The sequence below is a fragment of the Leucopleurus acutus genome (genome assembly GCF_964270905.1).
Source record: "Leucopleurus acutus genome assembly, chromosome: 15".
In the NCBI taxonomy this organism is placed as follows: Eukaryota; Metazoa; Chordata; class Mammalia; order Artiodactyla; family Delphinidae; genus Leucopleurus; species Leucopleurus acutus.
The window spans coordinates 68459924-68473277 of record NC_139157.1 but is presented as its reverse complement, the minus strand read 5'-3'; the positions used below and the strand labels follow the sequence as shown (position 1 = coordinate 68473277).

The 13354-nt window shown below is 38.6% G+C and overlaps 2 protein-coding genes across 4 annotated transcripts in view; one reads left to right on the top strand and one right to left on the bottom strand.

The window, feature by feature from the left end:
• The window catches only part of RARS2 (arginyl-tRNA synthetase 2, mitochondrial), an 81346-nt gene extending 80246 nt beyond the window's left edge, over nt 1-1100 (bottom strand). Inside the window, exon 1 of the mRNA XM_082855532.1 lies at nt 1020-1100. Within this exon, the coding sequence (XP_082711658.1) occupies nt 1020-1055 (36 nt within the window). The 5' untranslated portion in view covers nt 1056-1100. The remainder of the gene's footprint in view (nt 1-1019) is intronic.
• A 118-nt stretch (nt 1101-1218) lies between these two features.
• Nucleotides 1219-13354, top strand: part of ORC3 (origin recognition complex subunit 3) — a 62314-nt gene continuing 50178 nt past the window's right edge. For 2 of the 3 annotated variants that reach the window (XM_082855528.1, XM_082855529.1), the window contains exons 1-5: nt 1230-1292; nt 4172-4226; nt 8244-8341; nt 9846-9990; nt 12601-12705. In XM_082855528.1, coding sequence (XP_082711654.1) covers nt 1269-1292; nt 4172-4226; nt 8244-8341; nt 9846-9990; nt 12601-12705 — 427 coding nt within the window. In that variant the 5' untranslated portion in view covers nt 1230-1268. Of the gene's footprint in view, nt 1293-4171; nt 4227-8243; nt 8342-9845; nt 9991-12600; nt 12706-13354 lie in introns of all 3 variants that reach the window. The other variant, XM_082855530.1, reaches the window with a different exon arrangement.

The following is a 13354-nucleotide window of genomic DNA, read 5'->3' as shown; positions in this document are numbered from 1 at the left end:
AGTTCCAAAGGGCAGATTCGAACAGTTACTCATCAGAAAATTGAGGGCGTACAGAAACAAAGGAAAAACAACAGAGCAGCGAAAAAGCGGAATCCTAGTTCCCCCTCAGGGGATACACATGACAATATACTGTATCTTAGAGTTCTACTGGAACTAAGGCCCCAACCCAGGTGAAGGATGGTAACTACTAGCTAAGAAACCAGACTGGTCAGAACCTAGGGAATGAGAAGTTGATCTTTTCTGACCCTGGTGACTTCTACTAAAGCCTGTACTCTCAACCTTTGCCCCAATTCTATATTGAATTCACCTCTGCTCAAGCCCCTTCATGAATATGCACATACCTTGAGCTTAATACTTCCTCAATTTTGCCATCTGGGAAGATACTGCTTCGGGAAATATCCCCCCTCGCCCGTCCCCCTCCCCTTCTCCTTACTTGCTGCAAGTAAATCCTTCCTTCTCCAGACCTTTGGTTTGGTTGTGTCTTTTGCCCCCATGCTCACCAAGAGGCAAACCCAGTTTTCCGGTAACAATATGCCTCAGAATCAAGAAAAACAGGGTCTCATGTTATCTTTGGAGTTACCAAAAATAATGCTAGGACAGGCAGTGAAAATGACTGGAAGAGAAATGACCAGTTTTTAAACTAGATCCTTTCAAATGAAAATTCAGATCCATCATCAACTTCACTAAGCGTATGGAGCACTAATTTCTAAAGGGTCTAATCATGGCCCACTGACTTGCCACCCAGGTAAAGCACACTGAGCTGTCTGGCGGTAAGCCGTGAGGGAAGCAACATGTGCCTCTCAAGGTTTACTTTTCACTCCGAGAAACTGATCTGGGCCGCAAGCTCGACTCTCGACTGGGTTTGCCTCGGCGGCTCAAGCAGCTCCAAAAAGGGGGAAGGAGGCAGCAGAAACAAAAACAGGTTATCCGCGGAACCCGCCCTCCCGATGACTGGGGACTGGCCCGTAGCGGAGTTCGGGGCGCGGGGACCCCCTTTATGCCAGTTTCCGGGCCCGTACCTGACAGGCGATAGACCTGCGGAAGCCGCACGCCATTTCTGTCGCCACGAAGCTGGTCCCAGCTGGATGGTGTTGAGCTTCGCCCCGCCCTCCTCTTCACGCCCCGCCTCCGAGCGCCGGAAGCCCGCCCCGGAAGGTGCTGCCAGCCAATCAAGGAGCCGCGTGGCCCACCACTAACCTCTGCCCCGCTGCCGCGAGGGAGCGCGGGAAATCCCGGGTGCGTCTGGAATTTCGCAGGTGTCGAGGACCATGGCCACCTCTTCGGTGTCCAAGGTATGTGGGGCGGGCGCCCACTGGGACTCCACAGATGCCTCATTCCCTTATGAAGAAGGGATGAAGCGGAGGTTACGTAGGCCTCGTTGTACCGGCTCGAGGGGAGGGGATGGCTGTCCTAGCTGAGGCGTCTTTGCTCCACGTCCAGTGGAGGCCAGCTTTGCTTGGGGAGCGAAAACGGCGATCTGCCTTAGTGTTCTTTCTGCCTCGGAGGAATTTTAAGTTCTGGTTTGTGGAGGTCGGATGCCCCGAGGATGTGTCCCAGTCTCCCCTCCTTTTTCCTTTTCACGTATATTTATTGTGAGCCAAAGGCTCTGTTAGGTACCGAGATACAAGTGGTAAACAAAATAAACACAGATATTTCCATCATTACCGAAAATTCTATTAGACAGTGCTGTTACAGACCAAGTAAAGTAAGACCTTTAGTAATATTAGGAGTACGGCCGGAAACCCCTGAAAGTTTAGCTATCTGATAAAGCTGAGAATGCAGATAAGCTGCAAAGACATTTGTCCCTGTGTTGAAACAGTAAATTAATGAAGAAGGCTCTACCATAGATTTAATTTTTAATTTTGATTACAATTACATTAAAATAAAATGATGAGACTCAGTGCCTTCCAAGACTACATATCCTGGAGGAACTACGAGCCATAGGATTTAAGCGTACTGAAGACTGACCGACTGTGATGTTAGGTGCAAATGCCAGAAGAGCTTAACTGCTAGTAATTTTTTTTTTTTTTTTTTTTTTTTTTGCGGTACGCGGGCCTCTCACTGCTGTGGCCTCTCCTGTTGCGGAGCACAGGCTCAGTGGCCATGGCTCACGGGCCTAGCCGCTCCGCATAACTGCTAGTATTTTTTATGAGGGATGGTACTGTTTTTGTTTTGTCCTGGTTATAAAGTTCCATAGGTTTTCAGTGGTCTGTCCCCTAATCCTTTTTTTGCATAAGCCTTTCTTATTTTTGTGTATCTTGCAGAATTGTGAGAGGTTTGTTTTTTTTGTTTCTGTTTTTTTCAGGAAAACATTTGTGACAAGAGAAATGCTTGTATTGAGATGATGATGGAGACCTTACATAAATAAGAATCTTTAAGGATTATTTCATTGGTTCATGGAACTGTCAGCTTCCTTTTTTTTCCCCTATCTAAACTTTCCTTGCCATATTTTTTGGCTATTGGTTCTCCTCCTAATTTCTTCCATCTCCAACACCATCACTTGATCAGTAGTGAAAAGTGGATAACGATATTACTCCTGTTGCCATACATCGGGATCCATTCCCAGCACTCTTCATGTCTCACTCCTTCATAGCTCCTTTTCCTGCTCCTGAATTACAGGTGGCTATAGAAAGGAGGCAGTGACAAGCTTGTCATAGCACCAAATGATTTTTCTAAAAAAATTTGTGTTTTAAATAGTTCCGTTAGTTGCAGATATAAGAATGTAAGGCACAATTCTTATTTTGGACCCTGTAATCCAATGGCCAGTTTATATTTGTACAGCAGTCTTTGGGTCTATCCTGAGATGACTTTTTCTAGCTATATTTCTTTCATTCTTTCATTTTCCATAGGCAGATTCTTTTTCCATTTCCATTTTCTAAGAAGCTGTCCATGATGTACGGCTTTAGAATTGGTAGAACAAATGTGGGACCAGCAGCTTACGGCCTGTGTATCACTAGTCAGATAATAACATGAGACTAAATGTAGCTAGGAAATTACCAGAAAAATTATTTGGCAAGCATTCGTCCATTATGTATACTGATTGCCTAACGTATGTGTTAACACTATCCTAAACATTGGGGAAACAATTATGAATTAAATGCAGTCTGTACTCTGAAGGTGCTCACAAGCTACTTGGGGAGGCACTTCCCTGGCGGTTCAGTGGTTAAGACTCCACGCTTCCACTGCAGGGGGCACAGGTTCGATCCCTGGTTGGGCAACATGTACCACACACACACAAAAAAGATGATAAAATATATATATATATAAAAAAACTACTTGGGGAGACAACTCCATAAATAACTATCATACATAGTAAGGGTGACTTAAAGCGAAATAAAGATATTCAAGTACTGTGAGATATTAGGGGAAAGAATAATTCTGACTAGAGAATTGGAGAAGGTTTCCCAAAGCAGGTGAGTTTGAGTTGAACTTTAATGGACAAATGAATAAGAATTTATCTGATGAAGAAAGGTGTGTAAGGTGAATCAATAGCCAAAACTGTCTGTGTCCTGTCAAGGTCCTAGATACTTGGAATTTAATTCAATAATAAATACTTCTTTTGAGGTGAGAGGGCATCAGTATTTTTAATCATCTTGATTTTCATTTAATAATGTATAGTACTAATGTTCTTCCTTCACTAGGTTTTATAAAAATGAAAAATGGAACCTTTCTGGGTTTAAATTTCATCAGCTTTTATTTTCTTTGCCTCTTAGATTAGGTCCCAAAGAGCAAAATCAAAGATGAGCTTCCCATGGGAAGGAGGAGAAAGAAGTGGTTAGTCCCCTTGTTGTTTAAGAATTTTCCTTCTGTAATTCAGATTGAAGAAGGATTAAAGAAACGCCTTGGGGCTTCCCTGGTGGCGCAGTGGTTGAGAGTCCGCCTGCCGATGTAGGGAACCCAGGAACATGGGTTCGTGCCCCAATCTGGGAAGATCCCACATGCCGCGGAGCGGCTAGGCCCGTGAGCCATGGCCGCTGAGCCTGCGCATCCGGAGGCTGTGCTCCGCAACGGGGGAGGCCACAACAGTGAGAGGCCTGCGTACCCCCCAAAAAATAAATAAATAAATGCCTTAAAAAGAAAAAAATCTGCTTATCCATAAAATACTAGGTTAATCAGATTTGTCTGCTTCTTGGCTGCTTTGACTTTATGCTTTTTTCTCTCTTTTTTATAGGGTTGCTTTGTGTTTAAGCCAGACTTCAAGAAGAGAAAGATATCTGTGCCAATAGGTAAGATGTCTTAATATCAGATTTGTTAGTTTTCCTCCCCCAAGTCTTGAACTAACCTAACTCTTATTGAATTAGTAATTCTCCTGTCTAAGCTTGCTTTACTCACCATGTTGATATAGCAGTAATGTTCCAAGGCGTAGGACAAAGCGATAAGGGGCACTCCCCAGGGCTCTAATCTAAAAAGGAATCCAAATGTACCATCAAAAGGCAATTCGAAATTTCCTTCAAAAGGTATGTCACCATTCTTTAAAAAAGATTGTCTTAAAAATCTCAGTGATTTCTTGGGATGAGGTAGGGAGTATTGACTGCAGAAGGGCAGAGGGACCTTTTGTTTTTTTGGCTGCGTTTGGTCTTAGTTGAGGCATGTGGGATCTTTTGTTGTGGTGCGAATTCTTCGTTGTGGCACACGGGCTTCTCTCTAGTCGTGTCGTGTGGGTTTTCTCTCTCTAGTTGTGGCGTGTGGGCTCCAGAGTGCGTGAGCTCTGTAGTTTGTGGCATGCGGGCTCTCTCGTTGAGGCGTGCAGGCTCAGTAGTTGTGGCATGCGGGCTTAGTTGCTCCGTGGCACGTGAGAATCTTAGTTCCCCGACCAGGGATTGAACCCGTGTCCCCTGCATTGGAAGGCAGATTCTTTACCAGTGGACCACCAAGGAAGTCCCAAGAGGGACTTTTGGAGTGATGGGAATGTTCTGTAGACAGAGGATGGTTATGTGAGTGTATACCTTTGTTAGGACATATCAAACTTTTAAAATGGGCATATTTTATTATTTGTAAGTTATACTGCAGTAAAATTAAATTATTAAAAAAAATATTGTCTTCACGTTCTTTACTTATCTCCAGATGTCTGTTTAGTGATCAAGTTAAGAAGACTTGACTACTTCAAACAAATCAAGATGTTATTATCAGTCAGAAAATGTTTATTGTACTGTTTCTCAATGGGGCCTGCAGATTAGAATCACTTGGGGAACTTTTAAACAAAAACTGATTTTTTTTTTTTTGGTATAATTGTAGATTCACATGCAGTTGTAAGAAAGAGTGTAGAGTGTAGAGAGTACCCTTGAACCGTCACCCAGTTATCCCCAGTGATAATGTATTGCATGACTATAGTACAGTATCACAACTAGCATACTGACAGTGGGATAATCCATCGACCTTATTCCGATTTCAACTTGGAGAGTTTCTTAAAAACACCAATGCCCAAACCGCAGCCCAGGCCAACTGACTCAGTATCTTTGGGAATGGCACCCAGGTGTTGGTATTTTTTAAAAGCTCCTCTCAGGCATGTTGAGTATTTACACTCACTGTTCAGCACTGTGAAGATTAATTCGGATGGAAAAATTATGATGTGCAATTAAGCATATTCATTCACACTCATTTTTTAATTTTGAATTAAAAAAGAAAAACTGGACTATACTATTGTTTGACTAAGGAGATAAACAGCTCCAATATATAGAATTGGATTTTTCTAAATCATCTCATGATGTAGACCTTTAAGGTGTTAATCCTTCAATTTGGGACCAGCTAGGTAAAGTACCTGTGCTCAGGGAGCAAATAATAAAATAATGGTCCATATTGAGGGCAATAGAGGGTAGAAACTATGATTTAAAATAAGGATGCCGTTTCTCATTAACAGGAGAGTAAACAGTGGTGTTGAACTTTACACTCAGATTTAGTCTCAAAAAAACCTGAAGCTTTCTATATTCCTTGCCCTCCTCACCTCCCCAAATAAAAAGTGACAGTGATGGACTTGGAAATAGTGAACGAAGAAGAGCTACATTATAAATTATTTTGTTTTTAAGTGATTGACTTATCAACATATTTCTTTAATGTTGGAGATTGCTAAACTTAACTAGAAATAGTTCATTTTCAGAGAAAAATTCAAGACTTGTTCCCCTGTTATCCATGAAGGATACATAGCATGAAATGACATCTGATATTATGAGCAATGTCATTATAACTAATAAAAGCACTAACATTTATTGAGTGTTTTTAATGTGCCAGAATATTTTAAGCACTTTATATGTGTTAAACTATGAAGAAAGTATTATTATTATCTCCATTAAAGTATATCAGGATATTTAGATGTAGAAAGAACTTTCTCAGTGATAGTGCTAGCAAGTGGCAGAGCTGGGATTTGAAACCAAGCTGTCTGATCCCAGAGCCTAAGGTCTAACCACTACCTAATAGTGTTTCTCATAATTCAAGGCAAGTTTTTGCTTAGAACTCTTTGTACTGAATTTCAGTTATAATTTATTAAGATTTGTGAGTCAATGACAATTAGAAGGAAAGTTCCTTAACATGGAAGAGAATTTCTGTTCCAAACTATCAGTTAACATTAAAACTTGTTGGGAGGATACTAGCAGCATCTCAGTGAAATCAGGAAAAAATTGTTAATTTTTAACTTTTTGTTAAAAAAAAATGTGTACTTTCACAATTATTATTTAATACCATGAAAGTTCTAGCTGTTGCAATAAAATACCTAGCAGTAAACAACAAGAAATATGAAGGAAAGTAGAAAACTATAAGGCATGTAAACTATTTGATTATAAAAAAAGAGACCTGTAGTGTTTTGGGATGTGACTTTTTTGAAACGTATTTAAAAATGTCATTTTCCCCAAATCAATCTACAGATTTTATTTTATCCAGTCAAACACCAGGGTAATAATTTTGAGAAATGACAAATTTAATTTGGGAGAATGTCTTAAATTTTTAAAAATTATTTTATTTATTTATTTATTTAGGTCTGTGTTGGGTCTTCGCTGTTGCACATGGGCTTTCTCTAGTTGCAGCGAGCAGGGGCTACTCTTTGTTGTGGTGCGCGGGCTTCTCATTGTGGTGGCTTCTCTTGTTGTAGAGCACGGGCTCTAGGTGCGCGGGCTTCAGTAGTTGTGGCATGCGGGCTCAGCGGTTGTGGCATGCAGGCTCAGCTGTGGCGCATGGGCTTAGTTGCTCCGCAGCATGTGGGATCTTCCCGGACCAGGGCTCGAACCTGTGTCCCCTGCATTGGCAGGTGGATTCTTAACCACTGGGCCATCAGGGAAGCCCTTAAATTTTTTTGAAAGAGAATAATGTTTGGTGGCGCTGGGAGGAAGCTCTGGATCTGTTTGATGTTAGGATGCACTACAAAGCTCTAACAGTTACAGGAGTTCAGGACTGCCATGGGAGTAGAACTGGATTCAGTAGAACAAAAGAAGTTCAAAAACAGTTTCAAGTGCATATGTAAGTATTCAGACAATAAGGGCATCTGACATGGGTGGGAGAAAGGACGGATTATCCAATAAGTGCATCTCTTTCAAACTGAAAGTTATAACCCAAGTGTGCGTCATAAAATCAGTTTAGTGGATCTTGATAGTTTTAAAAAACAGAAGAGAAAGCATTTGCTGTCACATGATAACGAGAAGTATTGTTTTATGGGACTTCTGTTTTTGTTTTTCTTAGATTCACGTGTATTGGATTATGATGTAAAATGTGTTCCTTAATATGGATCATGGTTTAAAGTTTGAAAACCATTGCAATAGTGTGTTGATAAATGGCTAATCATTTAGAGGAAGCCATTCAAGAAGGATATAAAATACAGACTAAATAAAAGGCTGCACTAAACTATTTCAGCTAAGCAAAGAATAAGAATAGTAGTAATAAGAATCATTTAATAAAGGAGAGTTCAAAGCAAATATGTGAAGCAAAGTATACAGAGCCTTAGCATAAGAGCAGATAATGAAAATACATTAATATTAAATGTATATACCTCAAACCAAAACCATTAAGAAGTTCAAAAGTAAATGATAGAAATACAGTCAAAAAATTAAAAAGATTTTTAAACTTACAAATACCATTAATATAGTAAAAATATAAGATATATAAATAAAATTAAATATAAAGGATATTGAATGTTACCTATCCCCAAATATATATATTTTTGATACTTGTAAAAAAAAAATTCAACCCATCACTTACTTTGCACAGAGATTTTCTATTATTATGTAAAAAAGAAACTGACTTATTTCCTTCTGTGTTTTTAGAGGACTATTTTAATAAAGGGAAAAATGAGTCTGAGGACAGTAAGCTTCGCTTTGAAACTTACCAGTTGATATGGCAGCAGATGAAATCTGAAACTGAGGTGAATACTTTTTTTTAATAGCTTAACATTTCCTTAATATCATAAATCTCATATTTGTTCCTTCCCATTTTCCTTTCTACCAGTTTATAAGAGTGTTGATGAAATATATGTACTCTTGGTTAAGCGTAATCTGTATATCCTAAAAAAAAATAAAAACCCTTATGTTTCAATTATTAAGCATAGCTTCAGGTATTGGAACATATGTTTATAATTATAGCTGCTAACGCACAGGCCCTTTACATGTCCTCACAGCTTTCACATGGTGGCACTCCTTTAATTATCCATTCAGTTACACAAGTAAGAAATCAAGCTATTTGTAAACCACTTCATTCCCTCATCCTCATATTCAGTTACCATGTTCTTTATATTTCAGCCCTGAAAAGTTTCTCCGCTGTAGCAGATTTGTAGATGTAGGGCCAACATTTTGAGGGAACTTGTTTTGTTCGACCAACACAGGATTGTGTTTCCTGTTTTTTAATGCCTTTGGAGGGTTATGCACTTTCCAGTTTGTTACTGCTTCCCACCACTCTCTACTGCTTTACACCTGGCGGCTTTGCCCCTTCATGTATTCCTTAGAACGCTTGAAGTAATTTGGGTTTGTGATTTCTAGTTTAGGAAACCTAAATGGTCATAATAGATTGTCATAGTCTCCTCTTAACTGATGTCCCTGCCTCTGATGTCACACCCTTCTGGTCTGTCATTAGTCCCTATGCCACCATTGGCCAAATCCCATCAGGCAGATCCAGGCTGCAGGGGTTTTCCAGCCCCACTACCAGTACAGCCCCTCCAGTCCCCTCCAATCTGGCCTTCATAGTACTGCCAGGTGAACCCTTCTTAACGTTGATTTAATCATGCCTCTGCTCCAAATCCCTTTAATGGTTCTCCCCACAGTACAAAATCTAAACCGTTTAACATCAAATATATATTTCCTTGGTACAGTCCCTTGAGTATTTGTCCAGCCTTGTTCCTGGCCACTTCTCATGTTCTTATTCTTAGCTATATCTGTGGTTCCCCAGATGTTTTGTGCTTTCTTCCTTGATTGCCTTCTCCACTCCCCATTCCTTCTTAACTTTCTTTCGTCCACCATCACCTCCTGCATCACTTGCTCTAATTCTTTGGCTCAAATATATCACCTGATCAGCTTAAGGTGGATGATCCTACTCTTTGTTCCTATATTATCATAGCACTCTATGCAATGTATTTCAATTTAATTGTAAGTGTTCTAGCTCATTTTTTTCACTTTCTTTAGGGAAGAGACTCTTTCATTTGTAAGGTGGTTAGTAAATGTTTGTTGAATGAATAAATGAGATTCTTTAAGGAGGGAATTCAAAGCACTGCTCACTGGAGATTTATGGAAAAACAATTTTTAATTTCATCTATCTTATAATTATTTTACATGTGATCTTTGGAATTGAAATCATGACAGTTTCCTTTCCCAAACTTGGAAAGATGTATCAGATTACTGCTAAAAATAATTCATAAAGTTTTGTGGGTTTTTTTGTAGCGACTACAAGAGGAATTAAATAAAAACCTGTTTGACAGTCTAATTGAATTTCTTCAGAAGTCTCATTCTGGGTTCCAGAAGAATTCAAGAGACTGGGGCTGTCAAATAAAACTCAGAGAAATTCCAACTGCTGCTCTTGTTCTAGGTACATATGTGTGTGTTTGTTTTTTGTAATAGTGGTTTTGTTGTTGAGAATAGTGGGAATCACCTGTTCTGATAAACTTGTTTTGTCTTTTTCATTTACAGAATTAAACCAATTAAAGTTTGCATACTTCCAAAACCAATAAAAGTTCCTTATACTGACCATACATCTGTAAATTAAAAGAAATTGATTTAGGGTTAGTTAGTACCCTCCTCACCTTTTTGTCAGAAAAATGAAGGGGAAATATATTTGTGTTACTCTTTCTTCCTTAGTTATTTGAATCTGAGATTTGAATTCAGTAATAAAGAAACTACCAGTATGTTGATAGATACAATTTTTATACTTTATCATATCTTCAATGAAATTACTCTGTGACCTTAATTTTATTTCCCTGTGCTTATTTTTTCAATCTTGGATTGTTTTGTAATGTTGTATTAATATTAATGGGGTGAAGGGGGTTTAGATGAACTATATATAAGTTGCTTTCAGATTGTAGATTGTAAACTTTTTACATACTTAAGTATCCATCATTAATATCCCATTTTAACCAAACATTTGGATTGCATGATAATGGAAAAAATTTCTTTGGAATATTAGCAAATTTTCTTCATTCCTTCTGAAAGGAAAGTTGGATTTATTTGGATTCCAAACATACTCTTCATTGTATTTCCAATTTGTTGTTTATTCAAGGTTTTTATACTAGTGAGCTCTGAGATAAGAAATTAATTCTGTTGTTTAATACTGCCTCTAATACTGTTCAATACCTAAATCTTATTCCTGATATTCAGGGCAATACTTCTCAAACCTTAATGATACCTACAGATAACCTCCAGGGGATCTTAGTAAATAGAGATTTTCGTTAATAGGTCTAGGGTGGGGCTGGAAACTGCATTTCTAACAGGCTTCCAGGTAATGCCCATATTGCCAATCCCAGGATCCCTCTGAGTAACAAGACTCCAGGGAATGATTTTTATAATGCTGTGGACCAGCTTTTCAGTGCAGCCTGCCACTTAATTTCAAACCCCTTCCATTTATGGATGAGAAACTGAGGCCCAGTGATGGCTGGCTTGTACTGTCGGGTGCTTTGTTTCTCTCCCGCCAGGTTACAGCAATTGGAAGTAGAGTGGGGGAAACACAGTCAAGAGGGAGGGCCTGATAGATTGTTGTGAGATAACTGTTTAAATCCCTTCTCTGCCTGCTGTCATAAGGAGAAAAGAAGCTAATGGAAATCATAAGTTTCAAAGTCAGTGGTCTGAGGAGAACATTTTTCCAGTTGAAGACATTGTTGATTATCTTATTTTCAATAGGCAAATCCATTGTTTTAAGGAACATAGTGTTAAATAGCTAATAAAGTCTGTCAGTGAAAGACAAGAGAAGCCAATATTTTTATTAAACTCCCGAATTTGTTCAGTGATGCAGTATCACATTCCTAGACCATAATGCGTGCTAAATACCATTTTGATATCTGTACTCAAAGAATACTTATACAGTTACACAGTTATACATTTTCTGTTTTCAGAAACGTATATATGTCCATTTTAAAATAGCCGGCCTGCATTTTTATTTGTCTCCTAGAAAAAAAATTTGCTTACTGGTGGTCTGGAAGATTCTGAACCTTTTCTTTTCCTTCCAAGCACTTGAAGTTTTTGTTGTTGTTGTTCAATTTTTGAATTTTATTTTATTTTTTTATACAGCAGGTTCTTATTAGTTATCCATTTTATACATATTAGTGTATACATGTCAATCCCAATCTCCCAGTTCATCCCACCACCACCCCCTCCCCGCCACTTTCCCCCCTTTGTGCCATACATTTGTTCTCTGCATCTGTGTCTTTTATTTCTGCCCTGCAAACCGGTTCATCTGTACCATTTTTCTAGGTTCCACATATATGCATTAAAATACGATATTCCAAGCAGTTGAAGTTTTATAGTAGCAAGTCTCAAGTAGTTTCAAGATGTCTGCTGCTGGCACTAAAGCACTTTCTAAGCACCAAAGCACTTTCTAGAAGTCACAGATTGTGACATTAGGGAAGGTATCAGTGAATAGAATTTTTTCCAAAGTAGTGGGGAAATTTCCACTCAACTCTGATACCTGCATGCAGAGCACTAAAACTGATTTGTGGAAATGAGAACCAGGGATTCAGTAAATACTTAAAGGACTTGAAGTTTTAATTTGTTTTTAGACTCTTCCCCTAGTATACACTTACCTTTTGTATTTACTACTAAGATCATTAATAGAATTGCTATTAATGATTGGATTCTTCTCAGTTGTTAAGTCAGGGTCACAGTAAGGCCCTTGTTTTTGAATGATTATTTTAAAGAGCTCTTTATGAATTTGAAATTGCTTTTAAAATGTTTTCAAGGGTCAACTACACATCCCCAGTAGATTTTTTTTAAAAAGTCGTGCTGAATACCTTTCCTGATAAGTATAGTGTGTGCCTCTATATGTATCTTTTTAATGGAGAACTCTTCATTTATGCAGTATGTTTTCTTAGTTTCTATTATTAATCATGTTTTTAAAATATTTTAACTTATAACATGTTAAATGGCTTTTCTTGTTGTTAAATTATTAATGATAAAAATGATGGTGTAATATTGATTTATTATCCCATAGGTGTGAATGTAACAGATCATGATTTAACATTCAGAAGTCTAACAGAAGTCCTTCAGAATAATGTTACTCCATATGTAGTTTCATTGCAAGCTAAAGATTGCCCAGGTGAAGTATAAATGCTATAACAACCTTGATGAGATGTTACATATCTCTTCCATCCGTCCATCTCTCTAGCTTTCTTTATCCTTTTTTATTTGCGGGAGGAGCATGGCACTACATTTTTGGCAGGATGAGGTTTAGTGCCTCTGGCGTAATCTTGACTATTGTAGGATTCTGCCGCTTTAGTTTATTCTGGCCCCACCCCTACCAATCAGCTTCACCTCCAGTAATAGTCCAGGCACTCACAAGATGTTTTCTGAACCCAGTAAAATTTTAATGTTTAATAAGCTGAGGATCTCTTATTTAGCCCAACAGAGAAGAGACTACATACATAGGCTCATATATACAGCCTCAAATCATCTTATTATCCCACTTTGAAAGGCCACCGTGGTAAAAAGCAGTCCATTGCCAGAGCTAATCTTGGGTATCTGGAGCCATTAAATCATAAAGGATGTGGACACTAATAGAGTAAAATGTGCTTAGATTTGGGCTGATACAAGGGCTTTAAGTGCTTATATTTATGTTCATATTCATAAACTGTTTGGAATTAAGTAAAAGCCCTTAGGGCATCTTTAAAAATGACTATAAGGAAGAGTTGTAATCAGTAAAATAGCTTATGTAAATAACACTGTCGATGTCTTCTTAGGGGTCTTAA